This window comes from Malus domestica, chromosome 03, assembly GCF_042453785.1.
Source record: "Malus domestica chromosome 03, GDT2T_hap1".
NCBI classification, from domain to species: Eukaryota; Viridiplantae; Streptophyta; class Magnoliopsida; order Rosales; family Rosaceae; genus Malus; species Malus domestica.
In genome coordinates this window covers 4,484,426-4,504,422 of record NC_091663.1, presented here as the reverse complement: position 1 = coordinate 4,504,422, position 19,997 = coordinate 4,484,426, and the positions used below count along the sequence as shown (strand labels likewise).

The window sequence follows — 19,997 nt, the reverse complement described above, 5'->3', positions numbered from 1 at the left end:
AGAAAGTATATGGAATTATATGGACTACATGAAATTCAACAATATATGTAAAGACATTATCTCTTATCTATTTCAAAAACTCTAATTTATTTCAAATCTCAAAATTACTGAAATTAAACACACCACTTCAACTGATGGAATTTTTTGCCCACTTTTGGGCACTAGATAGGCTGCCCAGTTATTTTTTTTCCACACAATTCATGAGATCACAAAGAGAGAATAAAAGAAGCAGCATATTTACTTACAAACTTGGTGTAAATACAATTGTATTTCTACGAACATTTCCTTTTTCTCTCTCGCTCTGTCAACATAGCCATGATTTTTTTTTCTTTGATTTTCTTGAGAACCAAACAGATCATGACCTCATAAATACTGAATTTAACTCAGAATCTGCCATTATACTACGCAGACCCGAAAAAAAAAAAACAAAAAACAAATATATCCACAAGAGGCAATACCAACCCATGTACCCCTCCCAAAAAAAGTCCCCATCACCGGAAAAATAAAATATTAGTCTTCGGTGATGCTTTCGAGATTAGGCCGCCATACTGCGACACGGCCAGCCCTCCGATCCCGGCGAGAGGTAAACTTCTTTTCCGTCACAATCTCCGTCAAGTAACGGTCAGTACTATCGCTTTGGCTCTTGCTGCTCTTTTTTGAGGGTTTCTTAATGCCGTTGCTCTTACTCTTTTTCCTCTTCTCCGGCACAGAAGAAGACGGAATCAAGAAATAGATGCTGCCACGCTTGAGCTCCGACTCCGGCGAGAGGATCAAAATTTTGCGTACGACGCCTTGGGAGCTGGGTTTGCTGAGAACGTGATTAGGGTTTGCTTCCAAGATCTCGCCAGCAGTGACTGGATGTGAGATTTCTTCTACGTAGCCATTCAAATGGACGATCCGTATCAAGTCTAGGGCTCCACACGGTAGTACGCAAGCCAAACAGCACCTTAGACTGTTGCCCATCTCTGGTTTTTGAGCTCTCCCGGTGGATTTTGATTTGTTTTTTGGTTTTCTTTTGTGCTTCTTTGGGGTCTTGGGGTTGAAAGTTCTTTGGGGTCTTGGGGTTGAAAGCTTGAATGCTATGGAAGGTTTGGACTAGCTGTGTGTTATATAAATAGGAATAATTGGTGCATGATATTATTGTATGCATGATTGGTTTTGAAATGACCAAATTGTCCTTTGTTGGTGACTTTTGATTTGTTTTTATTTATTTGGTTTTTTTTTTTCTCTTTTGGTATGATCTTGTGTGTGTGGGTCTTGCTTCCATGAGCTAATTAACTTAAGCCGCCTTCTAAACAATTAGTGATGGGGAATTACTTGCATACATGCCTTTTTTGGAAGTGCTTAGGAGATAATGAACCTTTTGGGGAATGCTTAAGATAGCTAGGGTTTCTTTGTTTCAAAGTGGACGCCAAAGTTAATCAATAATTTGGTTGTATTGTTACTGTTTTTGTAGTATAAATCCATATGATTATGATATGAGTAATTAATAGTTATGTCTAAACTCTGAAGTTACTGGCATTTAGGGTACTTAGTGAGGTTTATAATTAAATATTGTCATAAATCTTCAATAGTCCGGACTACTGGTGGCCTCACTTTTTATTCATTATGTTGACAAGTAAACAAAACTCTGAAGTTACTGGTATTTAGGGTACTTAGTGAGGTTTATAATTTAATTCTGATCGTTAACTTTTCATAGTATTGACTAGTCCGACTATTGAAGAAAAATTGCAAATATTGACTGAAGCTATGCTATTTGGGACAAATTAATGAGTGGTACTAGAACTAATTCTAAAATTTTGACACCGAGATAAAACACACAAAGACATGCTTGGTTCCCAATCTTCTATTTTTTCCTATAAACCACTGTATATCGTCGAGCAAAACCGTATAAAATACATCCGAGGGCATATTTGGAATTGTAAAAATACAAAGAGGAGTTGGATGTGGCTCCCACAACATGACGAGTCCATCGCGAATATAGGCATTAGTACTGGAAACGACAGATTTAAATAATGGCTTTTGGCTTACGCTGAAATTATAAGTGATTAGGTACGGAATGAAAATTGCAGAGTACCAAGCTTTTTATTTTATAAGAAAATGATTATCTTCCCCTCGGGTGAGCAATTTCACAAGCTCACAGCGACAAATCATTGGTCCAGTCGGCCTCAGCCGAAAGCAGCACAGCTTCTTTGCCTCGATGTGTTTTGGAATGGCTGAGACTTTATTGGTCAGTGACATTGTTAACAGCACGCCGGTGAGGAACTTATTGCATCTCAGAGTCAGACTCAGACCTTATGCTAGCAAAGTCGAGAGAATCTAGCTGTCTTCAAGAACAGGTGTCTTTTTAGTTACACACTTTTTTTAGCTTTCACATTGTTTTTTTTTTAATTTTTTACCGTTCGATCAAATGAATTGAATGTTTGCATAACACTTACTGAAATAAATTAGATAAAAGTCATGTTTGTGGTTAATCATTCCGTTTACAGTTATATTATGCTTCACTAGCCTTCATGCACGCACTCAAGCGCATGCATATTGTATTTTTTGAATCACGGCGTGCTATGCATGATTTACACGTTTTAAATATATTTATATACTTAAATTGACAAAAGGAAAGTCAAATATTTGAAGTAAATGAATAATTTTAGATCATACTAGAAGAAACCCCTCATAAACCAATTAAAGCAACTGAATTCACATAATAAAATCGGTCTTTATAGAATTTATATTAAGAAGAGAAAAAATAATATTTAATAAGCAATTGATTGAATCATATTATTGCTAGCATATTGTGAAGGTAAGCCCATCCCCACCCCCTTAGTGTAGATAAGATCGTTGGGTTAAAAAAAAAACAATCATTTGACAATTAATTTAATCACATTATTATCCCCATGTGAAAGACTTTTTTTATAACCGGCATTACACGCCTCGTAATAAGATGTTTTGAACTTATTTAAAAATAGAGAAATTGAATTACATTATTGTCAACCTATTGTAAGGCACTAAATTTAAAAATAAAAAATAAAATAAAACAAAAAAATTGTACCTGTAATACCTTGTATTTAAAAAAATGGTTATATATGTGTGTGTGTGTGTGTGTGTGTGGGTAATTATTTTTACGTGCAAGAACCTACTTTCAATATGTAAAATAGTCTTAATGTAAAATCCTTTTGATACAACTTATTTCAAAAACTAGCTATTTCATGTTCATATGTAATTAGAGATATTTTTATTTTGAATTGGAGAAGGGAGATTAAATGAGTTTGGTTTGATTTTCCTCACAAAGGGCCGAGAGTTTGAGGTTGGACTAAATGAGTAATTTTGTCTTGATATTTTCTCTCAAAAATGAGGTGGAGAGTTTGTAACATTAGGAGTTAATGATTTGGTGATTAGTCACCACTCTAAATGTGAAGGTGGAAGTCTACTTAAGGGTGAGTTAAGTTTGTATTCATTAGGAATCTAAGAGTTAAATGTTTGATGATGATTCATCCCTCCAAAATTTGAAGAGGTGGGATTCATATCCCTTAGACTTTAAACGTGGCTTTTGAGCATTTGTCCACATGCATGGGAATGATTGCTTCCAATTACAAGATGTCCAAGTGTTGCAAAACAAAGTGAAACGTGTCCTTAAGGCTTAACGGAGGATTCCATTTCTTCATCCATAAAAGCAGAGGGAGGAGAGGAACGGGGGAGGAGAACAACATACCTCCAACAACAACACACGATGAAACAAGAATAAAAAAACCTCATCTCCTTCCCAGATCGCTTTTCTTTTTCTTTTTTTTCCCATTTACTTTACATTATGTAAAGGCTTTAAGTCATCTTTCATTGTATTTGTAAGTCCCTCATATATAGTGAAATACAATGAAAGCAAACCCCAGTGGATGTAGTCAATTTGGCGAACCACTTAAATCTTGTGTTGTTTATGCATTTACATTTTGAGATCATTTCCATGAGAAGCACTCCACTAAACCATCGAAAATATCCATTTACTTCCCTTGAGAATGTTGTAAAATAAAAGGGGAGGGGGGGGGGGGTGGGGACAAAACCTAGAAAATGCATGAGAGCTTACCCAACATAATTGCTCTATATGGAACTCAAATGGATTTATGCATCAATATCACCTAGAGAGATGGAGTAAAATGGTAAAGTAATATTTCTCAATTAGATTGTTGTGTGTTATTCATACTATATATTGTTGATAATATAATTTTGGCTACTAACAATTTGATTAGTGTTGCAAATATAATACAATTTTGGCTACTAACAGTTTGATTAGTGTTGCAGATGTTATAGAGCATGTGATTATTGATATCCTTGTTACATGGCACATACATAAACATTCATGCAAACCAAGAAAGAGAGTTCAGTTGTGTTGAGTTTTGTAAGGTATTTGGGTTGTGAGGATATTTAAGGGCTGAAGTTTGCCTTGAATATAAAATATTGAACCTTGTATATGTCAGGCGTAGGGTGCAGGGCTTGAGTATACAATTATGGGTCGGGGGAAGTGCCTGTATAAAAAAGTGGAAACTGAGAGTTTAATTACAAAAATTGGGTTTAAGGGATGAACAGAAGTTAACTCATACTCTAACGTATCCGGAGCCAAGTGATATAAACATGGTATGGAATGTGCAGACTTGGGTGCCTTAGGTATGTGTTGACGGGATTAGAAGGAAGTGAGTACATTCATCCATCTCATTTGCATATATTTCACGCATTTGAAAGAATTGTTACAATTTAATTATTATTTTATTGGTACTTTTTGTTGTGAATTAATTTGTGCACCATAGTTATTCCGCTGCGTATTCAATAAATTTTTATGTAAGATTTTGTTGATGTATGGTGTAATCGTTATAATTTTATTTTATTTTCCACCATATCTTGGTTGTAGAATTTATTTCTATAGCTAAGATATGGCTCACACCCTAACTCGTGAATGGTCTTTATTCGCGGGTCAGGGCGTGACAATACCAAAAAATTAATTATTAAAAAAAACACTGTTAAAATGACAAAAATGTTCTTGCCTTATTTGATGCATTATTTTGGAATGTCTTTGAAGCTTTTTGTCTTAGGAGCATTTTTGTCTAAATAGTTTTGTTAAAGCTTGACGACACCAAAATTACTGTTCACCTTTTTGTGTTGGTTGTTGAAGTTTGGTGACACAAAAAGCACCGTTCAACTTTTGTGTTAGTTTTATATATTCAACTTTTGTGTTAGCTTTATATATAAGATGTATGCCATTCTAACATCTTAAATGCTAGGTCCATGACCTAGGCATTAGGGTTATGCTTATTCTCTTTACTTAAATAGGTCAATCGACTACTCAATCTACATCAAACTAGTCACAACCAGGGTTAGGGACAGAACTAGGACTAGCTAACTTTTGCGTATGCTCACCCAAAAGAACATAACTCCTGCTCTAGTGGAGAATTTTCTCTAGTGAAATTACAACCTAATCTGCAAAGGTTCAATCCATTTAAATCTAAGTGATTGTTTCATCGTTGAGCAAAATACTAATTTAGAGTATTAAGCTTGGTCCAAATCTTGTTCAAGCTCAGCAACATATACAGCTTGTTTTGATTACCGGTAGATTTTCACTCATGACACTATCCATCAACTTTTTTATAAGAAAAACTACACAAATGAGGATTATTGAACAAGTTGAAATAACAAAGCAAGACAACCTATCCTTTCAATCCCTTCAAATTTATTGGGTTTTATGTTTTGGATAATTTGGATTGAATATAAGAAACCGACCATAACAAAAACTCGTATGTTGATAATCGCCCATTAAGTTATCACAATGGGGTTGCGGGATGCCTAAAACCTAATTAACTAGGTTCTATACATTTGTTTATATGACTAATTAAGAATGATTAAATGCATAATTGATGGGAGGCTTAACACACATTCATACAATCAACACAATCTTGGAATATTTATAGCATCGAAGATCAATGTTAATTTTTTCTTTGTCACTTAGTGCAAGTCCACCTCGAGTGACTCACAGTAATTTAACATATTTGAACACTGCAAAATGCATGGTATGTTACAATTAAATATTAAATCAACTACAAATGCAAACAAACTACATGTTTTTGTGTCTAAATCTCAGATAATGGTAATTAAAAAATCTAAATGGGTTTCAATTTTTACTAGCTATAGTTATATTTCACATATTTTTACTCGCTCTCCCATCAACTATGTTTGTTTCTTCTCAATGGCAGAGGTAGGATTTATATCTTTGCCCCGAGTTTAAAATTATATGGTTATACTCTATATGTTCGAAAGCAATTGAAGAATAAGAACAGGGCCAAGGCATCATCCGATGTATGAACAGCTCCGCCATTTTTCTTATAATCTTAGCTTTTCGTTTGAGTTTTGATCTAAAAAAATTATGCGCTTTCATGTTGACGTTTACACTATTTCTCACATTAAAAATACTCTTACATTATATGCCAAATCCATCAAATTTTTTATCGTTCAATTGCCAAAATGGACTCACCCGTAGCATGCGATCTCAAATCCACCAAATATTTTGTTGGTGGCTGCAGATCAATATGGAAGTACAAGACCATATATTCTAGTCAATAAGGTACTTAAACCCTAGCCAAATATATGACAAGACAACTGATTAGAGTATTTGTCTTTGCTCGTGTGGATAATTTGTAATTTTGTGTCTTTTTTATTTATTGGCATTTTCTATCTGCCACTTGAGACAGCTTGGACTAGGAAGCTTCATGGCACTGAGGTCTTATTTAGGCACCGACCTTAACTTAATCAAAACTTACAATAATAATGGTTTGCAAATACGGGACGCACGAGACATGAAATGCCAGTCCCGATTGAATCTAATTTGATCAACGTGAGTCAAGTCTGTCCTTACACTGAAGCCAACGTGGAAGTCCAATTTATTTAATCAAAGACTTGTTTTATATATAATTCAAGGGTTAATAATCGTTTGATATATTAATGCATAGTTGCTAAATGATCGTCATTGGTTTTGGAGTATGATTGAAGCCTCTGCTCCTAACAGATACCGTAGTACTTTAATTACTACCCTAAACTTCTCTATGTACCGAGAAATTATTCAATGTGTCAAGAACACGACTTAATGCATAGTTGCTAAATGATCATCATTAGTTTTGGAGTATCATTGAAGCCTCTGCTCCTAACAGATACCGTAGTACTTTACTACCCTAAACTTCTCTTTGTACTGAGAGATTATTCAGTGTGCCAAAAACACAACTCGGTATATCAAATATAATAATATAATTTTTTGAAAACTTAAGAAAAAAAATTAACCAATTATATTTTAACACTTAGTGTACCAAGCCGTGTTCCAAGACACACTGAAAATTTTCTCCTTTGCACTTGCTCCCACCACCTCCAAGACATATCCAAAAACTTATATAACTAATGCTTCATTAATATAATTTTAGTTAATTAGTGGTTATTATCTCTAGGTACGCATTTGATAGCTGGCATTGTTGTGGGATTGTTGCTCAAAAGCTACAATATTTGATGCACATAAAAATCTTAGGGATGGGCAGAATTCAAGTTCAGTTCAGTGCATCCAAGTCTTAATCGACCAATCAGAAGTGCCAAGAATCTAAAAAGTGATTCTTCAGTTCCTTTTATTGCTGTTCATGGATTAATTAAGATTAATCTTATTGAAATATTTTGGATTTTATATACAACGTATTGCAAAGGCCAAGATTCATAATTTTGGTAACCGAAAGTATAACCTAAATGAATTTTTATACTCTAATATACATAGAGAGCGGCACACATATTTACGTATAAAGTTGGTGTACTTATGTTTACAATACGAATAACTAGGAAATAATATCTTACGGGACATTCTTGTACAAGGATGGAACTAACTGATTTTTTTTTCTTGTTTGTTCTTTTTGCCACTATTACACACCCTAATTTCTGTATTTTCCTATATGTAAATTAAGTGCGTACATTTTATCTAATTGTCAAACCTAATCGATCAATTGCTAGTGTCTGGCTGTTCAATTAAAGTTTAAAACCTAGTTTTGTACATTTGATAGCTGAATATGTACATATGAATCCTTGATAATACAAGCTTTTGTTTGAATTTTAGTCAATGTTTATATTTTCACACAAATAAAATGTGTCACACTATCTAGGAAATTAACTTACGTGAATAGCTTTTGGTGCATATATGTCATGTCATGTCAAGTCATGTGCATGGTTTCTAAGGAAAATTAGGTAAATGCTCGATTATTGGAATTGTCTAAATCATGAAGGATTGTAAGATCTTCATCATGCATGGCTTATATTTCTTAAGGACCCATCGACATTTGTGGTCTGAGGCTCGTAGCAGGAACTTGAGGTTTAATTTCAACAATTTGTATTTTGAGTTCTCATAGAGAATTAGTAACCCTAAATAGAAGATGGGAAAAGAAAAGAAAAGGCTAACTTTTAGATACGGCGGGGTTTGGTTAGGGTTTTTAATTGATAGAGAAAAAATTCAAATATATCAGAGACCTCTTCTAATATTGAAAAAGAAGTACTACTAAACAACTAGCTAGTCAGTGTGACGTTTAAATTTTTAGTTTGATTTTAGTTTCAAATATCTCTTAACATGCACCTCTCAAACTACAGCACTCAAAAACTCAAGGACCTGTCCACTTCTCATTAAACCACTTTGTCAAATAGTGTACAAAATGCCATATGATGCACTGTTCCAATCGAACTACATGATATTATTGGAGAGAGCTCAGAGAGGGCCAGGAAGAAATGGAAGCCATGGACATGAAGGGTCGCTAGTTTGTGATAGTGTAACAGTAAAGCACACCAAACACAGCTCTAATTAAGCACTACGAAAACATAATAGATGAGAGAGATTGCAGACATTGCAGTTGATATGGACATGAAAGTTAGGCAAGATATATCAACCCAAAACATGAAAAAACAAAATTTAAAACAAGATGCAACCTCTAAATGCAAAGGCCAATCCATAAGTTAAAGCCAAGGCTGTACAGGAGTTAATAAGGGACTGCCTTAGAGAAAGTGGTAATGGAAGACCCACGGAGACCTTAAGAAACACCATATGACCAACTGACACCAAAATGTGTCTTTTTTGGCCTTTTCTTTTATTGCGGTCATAAGTGTGCAATGACTTTGATAAATAATAGTTGAATTGTGCTACGGTTGCAGCCGAATAATTTCTGACTGTTGATTTGCGTACATTCATATTACATTAACGCTAAGAGATTCTATAGAGCCGAAATTTTTTATAATGACAAAGTGGTTTAACTTTAAATGGCTTATTCCACACTATTTAGACTTGTATATATATCGTTGTTCATGCTTTTAACATAAACCCTAAACTCAAGCTTATCCTAAATCCTAAAAGGACATTATTTTGTAAATAAAAAAGATCCTTACATAGTCCAATTTCCAAAGTGATGTGCTCTATAAGCTGATGTCCTTTTCCATCTCATTAGAAAAAGCTGCTCGATCTTTTAGGCATACACCTTGAGATTTTGTCTCACCAACCAGAACTTCTGTTTTTTGTATGAACCAACCAAAACTTTTTGATCCAGCGAATATCTGTTAGTTCAAATTTCTCCACAGGAAGTTGTTTACTTCATCAAGATCAGCAATGCATACTGCTCATGAAGTATACTTTTTAGATACTGAAGGTTTTGTCAGCAGATTAAATCATTATAAAACCTATCCCTAATGAATCCGCAGTAGTTGAGTATATATACTGATCTCATCCCGTGCATGTGAAATAATGTGTGTGTGTGTGTGTGTGTGTGTGTGTGTGTGTGTGTGTGTATTTGCACGGTATCGTGATGCATGTATGCTGAAATTTTATTGAGTTTGAATTGAAACATGTCACTGCAACTACCAGTTTTAAAATATGTTGTAAGCTATGCTTCATGTTTCCGGACAGCACATATACGATTCACATATTGACTATTGAGCATAAAATTAAGTAGCAGAGATGCGAACTGACCTGCAATAATATGGTGCCCGGCAGCAATTCCCATATACAAGATCTTCAAGGATTGAGAGCAAATGCTATACGAAGATTAAAAATGAAACTTGGAAATGGGCAGGTGAACATTTTCCAGTTTCTATAAGACTTTTTTCCCCCCTCAGAAACCTTAATTGTCTGTTAGTAGTACACTTATCGCCGCACTTATGGTGAGGGTTAACTTTTGCTATAATTGGGGTCTGAGGGGCTTCAGACGTTTTTTCAACATGATAAATTTGGTGCAACCGTCACATCGTTATACAATGTTACAAAAATAGTATTATCATACATTCCTAATGAAATATAAATTAGTAACGATACGTGACAGTAACATCTAAATGTGGATTCCTATAACGTTGGCTCCTAGCCTATCTCTTTTTTAAGAAAAAAAAATTATTATTAGCACTCTAAAAATCTTATTTGGCACTCCAAACTTTCAATAATTATAAAGAAAAATACATTTGTGAGGAGTGCCAATGAAATTTTTAGAGTACTAATAACAATTCTAAAAAAAAAGTGGTATTAGTAATAATAAGCCTAATATTGCATACCACTACACCTTAATTAGTTCAACTACTTTGCTACAAGAAAACAAAATAAGCCCCTCATATGAGATGCTCCTGAATACCAACCTTTTTCAAAAGGACTTTCTCGTTCTATCTTTTTGACTCTCAATTACACTTTACAATGTTGACGGTGAAAATCGTTTACATTTTAATTCACATTTTAAAGATCAATTATACAAAAAATCAACTAAATCGAAAACCGCTTAATCATACTGTTAACATTATCAAAATTTTAATGTTTAAATGAATTACATGGTTTATTTATTTATTCGATAACTATTAAAATTTCAGAACTATTTATATTCTTCTTGATCTTTGACAGAGTTGATTTTAAGAGTCACACAATTCTAACCCAATAGAGCTCAAGTTCGTGAGGTGACTTGTTCCATAAGTCCAACCCAACATTTGAGTTGAATTAGGTAAGCAAAAAGGTCAGGCCTCAGCCAACCCTCTTATTTTTAGGGACTACCTTGCCGTTTAAAGCTACACATCTTGTGGATAACAATTTTAGTTCTAAGTTCTGAAAAACCGAGTTTCAATGAATTTAGTAGGGAATGGTGGCAATGTCTCAAATGCGATTCTTTGATTTCATTGGTGGTAACTGGTAAAAAAAATCTTACATAGAATGAGCGCATTGACGAGAGAGTAATGAAACGAATTTTGTAAAATGAAATATTATGGCAATGCTCGTCGCCTAGTTAATTTGGAGATTAAATTTGTACTAAGAGTCAAACAAATTAAGTCTCAGAATGTTTTCCTTTATCCAAAGCATAACTGCACACTCACATGATTTTTGCCTAGAGATATGAGCATTCGATGGAACAGTCGAACTACACTTGCTTTTAGATAGACGTGTGACAGAGGGCTCATGGTACCTGCTGCCCACCCTTCCTTCTCTAGAGAACCGTGTGATTAGAGAGTGAGCAGAAGGGAAGGAGGTCCTCATACGGAGTCGCACACTTTGAGCAGTTTTTCAGTAGGAAGTACTCTCGGTAGCATTTTTGCATTCTTATACAACATATTTCGTTATCTTTTCTTCTTCTACTAGTGCACATTTCCAATTCCAACACATGCAATGCCACAAAACCTGCACCAAAATTCCCAGCAATTTTAACATTTGGTGATTCAACAGTCGCCCTGGCAACAACAATTACCTCGAAACATTGTTCAAAGGCAACCATTACCCTTATGGCAAAGACTTTCCTGGCCAAATCCCCACAGGTAGATTCTCCAGTGGAAAACTAGTTCCTGACTTTTTGGCATCCACTTTAATCATAAACCAAGCTGTTCCTACTTTTCTAGACCCCAACCTTTCGGATAACCACCTCATCACTGGCGTCTACTGGATCCGGGTACGAGGATATAACTGCTGCTGGAGCCGGGATCATAGCATTTTCGAAGCAGATTGAGTTGTCCAAGAAATATGTAGTGAGAGTTGAGGGATTTGAGGGGAAATTGAGGCAAAGAAGTTGATTAGTAGTTCATTGGTTGTAGTAAGTGCAGGTACCAAGATTTTCTGCTGAATAAGCTGCATATATTTATTGACGTAAATTCCAATCCCTTTCACATGGATTCTGTATTTTTTCATGGCTTCAGTTTGGAGCTTTCAGAAAAATCTTAAACATGTGAAGCATATAGTCACAAGAACACCAGTTTGCGGAAGCTTCGCGTAGTCATTCCTCGTTGGAAATCTTAGTATGACATGTATGCGTAAATAAGTCATCAAAATCACGAAAAAGACCATTTTGTGCACACATGTCAAACTACGATTTGTTTGTTTAGTGAATGACTTATTCCGAGTGAATGCTTTCTTCACGAGTTTGTACATCTATATGTTGTAGGAACTGTATGACCTTGGATGCAGAAAATGGTAATAGCAGTGCTTCCTCCAATTGGTTGCCTTCCATACAAAAATGAGCAACTCCAAGCCAACAAGACTCTCCGCTTTACAAAGGTCGAAGTAAACGTCTATCGTACGCATCTTTACCTTGCCTTCCCATACAAGTAACTGTAAAATTTGGGAATACAAATGAGAGAAGACGTGTAGATGATGAGAATTCAGATTCCCAGATATACAACCAAAAGCTTGTAAAACTATTACCCAAATCCAGTCACTGCTTCCAGGGAGTAAGTTTATGCATGCAGATGTCTATGAGCCATTGATTGACATGATCAACAATCCACAAAAATTTGATAAGAAAAATTTATGCTAAATTCTTAGTCTAGAATTACATTGATATTGTGGACGTGGATAAGTCCAGTTGGTCATAGCAATGTGCTCACTCGCACACACCCAAGTTTGAATCACATTTCCGGTAAATTAGAATGTATGCTCTGGCCAATGTGACTATGCGGCTAATATCGATATTAAATTTATTTATTTTCTTTCTTATAAAGGTTTTTTGGAAACAAAAAGAGGTTGCTGTGGTACTGGGTTTGTGGAAGCAGCTTACCAGTACCTCTCGAAGTACCTGGAGAAGAATGTGCTTCCCAAGCTTGCTTATCATAATCAATCGCAGCCGTTGATTACTCGGTCCGACCATCCCTATCGGGCAGATGACCGATACTGGTAAAGAAGTTCACTTCCATATACCTTCATGATTTCAGTTTCCACATACATTGTAAGTCTTCTACTTGATTTATATGTAATTATCTAGGAAAGGTGGCTCATTTGTTTGTCAAATGAGTTCGAGTCATGAAAACAATCTCTTTGCTAAGCAGAGTTAAGACTGCGCACTATAAATGTTCCTCCTCCTAACCCTCGCAAAGCGTAGAGCCTTGTTAGCTTGGGTGGAAACCCTAACTTCCTTTACAAGTTATTGGGTTCACAATTCATAGAAAGGAACTTCTCTTATGAGGAAGAGCAAAGCACAAAGCCTTGTTGGCTTAGGGTCGCCAAAATCCGTAAACGGGTGAGGAGGAGCAACTAGCCACGATTTCTCGGGAAAACTAGTTCCCGTTCGGGAAAGACTTTCGAACATGAAAAGTGGTTCCGGATCGACATCTCGGCTTCGACGCCGAGTTACCACAGATGGTTTCTAAGAGCAACTTCAACATAGGAGCCCTCCCCCCAAACAATCCACTATTTAATTCACCTAGTGAACAATAATTACCCTTAATGAACAGTAATTGCATTTGGTATCTCCACCCCTACACTTAAATAGTCCTGGCAACAGGTAAATAAAATAATAATATTTTGTGCACTCCCTCCCACTCCCTCACGTCACTCCTCTCTTTCCCATTTTTCTCTGAAGTTCCTCACTCTCACTCTCTCTCTCTCTCTCTCTCTCTCTCTACACTCTCACTCTCTCTAGAGCTCCGAGAGCTCTCACCCACTTTCCTCTTCAAAAATTAAACAAATCAAACTCCAAAACCATGAAACCTTAATCTCTAGGACTAAAGGATCCTTGCTATACCGTTGCATGCGTCATCGGACCATCATGGTGTAAACCACCATTGAAGCCGAGAGCTTCAAGATCTGAAACTCGAACCCAGGTGAGGTTCTCTATGCAAATCTTGTTTCATTATGTCTTAATGTTGCTTGGGACAAGATTTGTGGTATTTTTCCAGTTCGGAACCGGAGGTTTAACTCCCTGCAATTTCTCTAAAACCTTGCCCAGTTTTTGGTCCGTCCTCGGAGCGAAGTCCGGCAAGTTTGTGGGTTGAGATCCAACGGACGCCAAGGCAAAATAGAAGAAAAAACATGGCTGACGTCAAGGCGACGTCAGCCTTGCGTCAAACCCACTCCTGACTCTCGGGCTGGCAACTCTCCACCGGCTTCTCGCTCGGGCCTGCTCGGGCTCCCTTGCCAGCACACGCTGGACTTGATTGCTCGGGCTCTCTGGCCCTGTTCACTCGCTTGTCCCTCGGGCTCCAGCACACGCTGGAGCTGCTCTAATCAAAGTACTAAAACAAGGCTTCCATTCACGAAGGCTAAAAAAAGAGGGAACAAAAAATAACACTGTATTAAACAGAAACAAACATCTACATTACAAAGCTTTCAATTCATAAACAAAACTTTCTGTGAATTTCTTTTCGACTACATACAAGACAAATCATCCCGTGCAGCTTTAGCTTCTTCACTTCCGGCCACCACCAGTGCCGGCGGATCCTCTGCTGCCGCGGAACAAGCCATTGATCTTAGCATCAATGTCCTCACTAGTATACTTAATGTACTTGTCATGCCGCCCGATTTCGGGAACATTCTGAAACCTCCCGATGAAGCTCTGATACGCTGGCAACAAGATTTTGACAAGCGAAATTCTCAAATCATCTCTGAGTTGATCGTCAAAAACTACCCAATTGGACTGCGTTTTACAGATCTCTTCGAAGTAGATGTTGAACAACTTGAGCTTCTCTTTCATGGACTTCACAGCAGCACTTGGCGACAATGAGCCACTCTCGGGCTTCAACACTCCAAGCACCTTGTTCCATGAGCTTCTCTGGTAATTCACAAGGTACTGTCGGATTTTCGCAGTGTGTTTTCGGATCCAATCATCGCCCAAAAGCGATCCCAACTCACTGTCCTTCACTTTCTGCACAATGTACCTCCCATTGTTCATCATGAAAACACAGCACAACGCAGAGTCCCCATAAATCTTCGACTTGGCTTCCAAATTGCTCTCCAGAAGCTCCATAATCCACGCCATTTGCACCGACATGGGCGAAGACGAAGCTCGATCATCAACCTTGGGCTGATGAGAGACCGCAGCACTGTCCTCGAAAACCTGCTCGAGGGTCTGGCGCGATCGGCATGCTGCACGGAGATAATTCATCACATATCGAGTGATCGGATGCAACCCGCCGCCAGGAACTGGAGTTTTCGGAGGGTCGCGACTGATCAGATTCTCCAACTCCATGAAAATGCCTCTGATCGCTTCCCCTAACCTTTTCCAAATCGTATTCGCTTCGTTCCTGAGAAACAAACAGTACTGATCCGAAAACACTAACTCGAATTCAGGCATCAAATCCCGCAGAGTCTCGAACACGTCGAGAATCCTGAACAATCGCTCCGGCGATCGGCTTCCGATTGCTACCGCGTCGGCGAAGTTCAGTATCTGAATCGTCGAGCCCCGGCAAACCTCCATGAAAGAGAGGTCTGCGGCGGAGGAGAGGCCGTAGAAGATGCGATCGCAGAGTCTACGCTCGCTCGGGAACAGAATCCGAAGCGCGACGTTTGAGGATTTGATCCACCGCTCGATTTCGTCCTCGAGGTCCTGCCATGGCGTCTTCTGAACCTCTTCGATGCTCAGCTTCTGCAAGCCTAGCCTCGACATGCTCTCTTCCAGGAACTCTCTCCGGCAGCTGCTGTACACGTGCGAGCACTCCTTTCCGAACCCCGCCGCCACCATCCGCTTAGCAATCTCATGGAGGTCGTTGATGGTTCCAGAAGGCAGCGCATCGATCACGATGTCGTAGTCGCCGATCGGCTGAGCAGTAGGGATCTGGTGCTCCTCACCGTCCCCAATTACCTCATCCTCTTCTTCTTCATCGTCTCCCGACTCAAACGACAACGCGCCATTTGACTCGCCACGAAACGCGCGATTGAGTTTTCGTGACTCGCCGCCGCGTTCGACCAAGGATCTGAACTCGTCCTCGAGCCGGAACATGGCCTGCTGCATAAGATCCTCAGCACGCGCCAGGCAAACGCTGACGGACTTGTCGTCGGCCATGGGAGTCCAGTCCCGTATGGTGGCGATGAGGTCGTCGATCAAGTTAAGAAACGCCGCGGAATCGGCCGAGTAGGCCCAGATTGGGTGGTCAGCAGCAACATACTGCGAGATCCGACGGTCCAGCGACTTCAGCGAGAGCTCGAGGGCGGCGCAGCTGCGAGTGCGTTCGTCGTCGGAAGCCAATTTCTCGCGAGAGAACCTGCCGTCGAAGTTGGAAAAAATCTGCAAAATATCGTCGGCCATGTTATCGTTGTTGCCCAGAGTCTTGGCTATGTGGCGCGCCATAGCTAACAATTTCTCTTCGCCGTTCTCAGCCATTGTACTGCAGTATCAGAGAGTGCCCTCCAAGTGCTTGATTTTGTGCTTCAGTCAAGGAAAACTTTTAGGGTTGTGAAATTGAGACGAAAGTTGGTTTCAATATTTTGGATTTCAGAATTTCGATTAGGGTAATAAGCAGTAAGCCAAAATCCAAAAGCTAAAAGCAGAAGCGGTTGAATAATATCATTTGGGGGTTCGTGGAAGGTGACTGGAAAACACGCGGTTTGTGGTGGGGAACGGATGAAGACCGAAGAGGGGAAAGAGTCGGGCGGCTTTTGCCTTTGGACTTTTTGAAAGGTAATGCTAATTAGATTAAATTTATAAATTAAATTAATAAAATGTATGTACGTTAATTATGATTTAAGTAATAATTTTCATATCATTTACTTTATAAAATTTAGTTTACATATTTAATCTGTTCAGTATTATCCATTTTTCGTTTGTCTAAATTTTGGAACTGCAAACTTTTTCTTATTTTTCATTCCCTACAAAAAAAGTATTTCTGAATTATTCTAATTTCATGTTCTAATTCTGAATAGTTGGATTGCAATCCAAGCTTAAAAATAGAAAAAAAACGAGTTTGATCTACTAACCTAACTCACGTGAATGACTTTTTATTGCAATGGTGGATAATAATAATAATTATTTATTTTCTGCATAATAAAGTGAATTCTCACTACTCTTTTTCCTAACAATTACCTATCTGACTTGCTAATAATATCAAACTATCTAGTTTACTAATAATATCATTGTACTTAAACACTAACTTAGTTCACGTCTGAGCGCAAAATCTAAATTGGTTAAATAGAATGGATAAGAAAGAGGAGAAGGTTGAATGGGTTTTTGGAGGATTGGACTTTACTTAGTTTTGGATAATGAAGTAAAGTAAAAGCCTACAAAAGAGGTCTCGGCTTTGGTCAAAAGCTTAAATCAGACGGCTGGTAATGTAAAAGAAAAGACGTGGAGTAAAAAAAACATGGAGGCAGATTGTCTTCCCTGTTTAGTCTAGGTGCCATTTCCGTCATTTTTTATTTTGTACAGTCACGGTTAAATTACGTTAATATTTTATATTAATTTTTATAGAGATAATAAGACAAAAAGCAATAAGAATATAAAATGTTGACGTGACTTAACTGTGACCGGACAAATAGAAGGGGATGGAAAGGTCACTCAAACAGGAGAGTAGACAATCTGCCTCCAATAAACATGGGGTTTTGCTTTTATTGTGTGCTCTCCTAGCAGTCGGTTTGAATGTGCTTTTTTAAAAAGCACTTTGCGTTCATAAGAATCACGTTTACAGTTTAAAAATAACAAAAACTAAAAGCACTTCCAAATTCGGCTTACTCAAATTTAGGCTGTTTTTGTTTTATGTGTAGTAACTTTTTAAAGTTTTTTAAGAAATGCTTCAGTGCTACGGGTCTTTTGGCTAGTAAATTTAGAATAAGGGTAACATTCAGTTTTAAACCAATATTGGATGTACACTCAGAAACCAATAAAATGGATTGAAGGGACCATTGTACCCTATACACAACGCAAAATGTCAAATTTAATTTAGGCATATTTGGTTACTAACTTATGAAAACGTCACTGTGATAGTATTTTATTGCTCGAATGATGCACCACTCAATGTACTCATGATCAAAGGAGATATTTTTCAATGTGATGATATCAGATGTGGTACACAACGTATTATTATACAAATAGTAGAATATATATGCTAAAAAATTAATAACTTAAAAAATAAAATTTCCCACCACTCCTATTAAAACATGTGATGTACCACTTGTGTTCCCGTCACACTTAAAAAATTTTCTGATCAAAAGGCCTAATCTGTCCACGTGGTTGTATCCTATTGGATTGCTTCCCTTAACTGATAGAGCAAGTAAAGCAAACCACATGCCAAAAACATACAAATCATCCATCCAATATAATAACCACCGTCGATCCCTAAATCAACGGCCACAGATTCTTCGCCCCAAATCCTATAAAACCAACCCTTTTACCAAAATCCACCAAAAAAAAACTGCCCTCTCTTCTTCTTATCTCTTCTGATTCTGAGAAAGAAAAGTCGTGAGAGTCTTTTTTCAGTCCTCTCCGTTCTTCTAAATTTCCAATATTACCCCGAACTGCCATCGTATTTACACCAATGTCCTCGCCTTCCCCGATCCCAGTTTCGTCCCAACAGTCCTCTCACCAGCAAACCCAACCGTCCGGCACCAACCCACTCCGATTCCTCCGCCCCTTCGTCACGCGCATCTCCGCCGTATCCCACCACGCGCTCTCCAACAGCCGCCCCTGGACCGAGCTCATCGACCGCACTGCCTTTACCAGACCCACCTCGCTCACCGATGCCGCCTCCCGGATCCGCAAGAACGCCGCCTACTTCCGCGTCAACTACCTCATCGTACTCGCAGTCGTACTCGCCTACTCCCTCATCTCCCACCCCTTCTCCCTCCTCACCCTCCTCACCCTCGCCGGAGCGTGGATCTTCCTCTACGCGCGCCGATCGTCGGAGCAGCCGCTGGTGATCCTCGGCCGCACGTTCTCCGACACCCAGGCGCTGTTCGGACTGGGCGTGGCGACGCTCATCGCGATCTTGGTGACGAGCGTGCTGTCGCTGCTGCTAACGGCGGGGATGGTGGGAGTTGGGATCGTGTGTGTTCACGGCGCATTCAGAGATCCTGAGGATCTGTTCCTGGACGAAACGCAGCCGTTGGGTTCTGGCATCGCTTCGATTTTCGGAGGTGGGGCCCCTTCGTTTGCGTCGGCGGGTGCCAGCATGATGTCACGTGTCTAGCATGTGATAGGTGCAAGTCCGTAGGCGTTCATACCGCTTAGCTACACAGTATCACTCTCCATCGGGTCGGGTTTGCTTAGAAGAAGAAGAAAGAGATTTTTTTGGCTACATTAGGAATATTATTCATTACTTGAGATACTTGCAATTTATTTTGTTTGTTTGTTGGCAATTTGTATTTGAATTTTTCCTTTTAATTCCACGAGCCAGAAATTTGATTACTTATTTTGCTTAACTATAATTCAACATTTGAAACAAATTTCCCCAAAGAAAGTATAGGGTCAATCAATTCGAGCATCGATTTTAGGTTTTAAGTATCCGACTTAAAACCTAAAGTTCATCTCCCCGGATCTAGATTCTCTCCCCTCCCATTTTTTCTAAGCGAGAAAGAAGAGGAGGAGAGGGGAGAGGAGGGGAGGGGAATACAAGCGCGGTTTTAAAAACGCTAAAAGCAAGACGTCATGCACCGAGCCAGACTCGTACACCTAGTTTTAAGATGGAAAAATACATAGAAAACTATCCAAGCAAACCCAAACATCCAAGGGGCACATCCTTGATCCTAGGCTCAAACATCAATCCAAAAACTAAAACCAAAATAGCAACAATATTAACATCCTCCGCTT

The 19,997-nt window shown here is 38.4% G+C and overlaps 3 protein-coding genes across 3 annotated transcripts; 1 reads left to right on the top strand and 2 right to left on the bottom strand.

The window, feature by feature from the left end:
- Positions 1 to 220: 220 nt before the first annotated feature.
- Positions 221 to 1,111, bottom strand: LOC103418232 (uncharacterized). Its single transcript, XM_008356372.4, has one exon. The coding sequence runs from the start codon at positions 961 to 963 to the stop codon at positions 511 to 513; it is 453 nt and encodes a 150-aa protein (XP_008354594.1). The 5' UTR covers positions 964 to 1,111; the 3' UTR covers positions 221 to 510.
- A 13,425-nt stretch (positions 1,112 to 14,536) lies between these two features.
- On the bottom strand, positions 14,537 to 16,858 carry LOC103418289 (exocyst complex component EXO70B1). The gene has a single exon (XM_008356427.4). The coding sequence runs from the start codon at positions 16,578 to 16,580 to the stop codon at positions 14,670 to 14,672; it is 1,911 nt and encodes a 636-aa protein (XP_008354649.3). The 5' UTR covers positions 16,581 to 16,858; the 3' UTR covers positions 14,537 to 14,669.
- Positions 16,859 to 18,267: 1,409 nt separating this feature from the next.
- Positions 18,268 to 19,595, top strand: LOC103418281 (PRA1 family protein B2-like). The gene has a single exon (XM_008356420.4). It carries the CDS (start codon positions 18,727 to 18,729, stop codon positions 19,375 to 19,377), a length of 651 nt encoding a protein of 216 aa, XP_008354642.3. The 5' UTR covers positions 18,268 to 18,726; the 3' UTR covers positions 19,378 to 19,595.
- The last annotated feature ends 402 nt before the right edge of the window (positions 19,596 to 19,997 follow it).

What these genes read in the sequence shown, in the direction of transcription:
- LOC103418289 (XM_008356427.4), bottom strand. Translation starts at nt 16,580, where the DNA reads ATGGCTGAGAACGGCGAAGAGAAATTGTTAGCTATGGCGCGCCACATA.
- LOC103418281 (XM_008356420.4), top strand. Translation starts at nt 18,727, where the DNA reads ATGTCCTCGCCTTCCCCGATCCCAGTTTCGTCCCAACAGTCCTCTCAC.
- LOC103418232 (XM_008356372.4), bottom strand. Translation starts at nt 963, where the DNA reads ATGGGCAACAGTCTAAGGTGCTGTTTGGCTTGCGTACTACCGTGTGGA.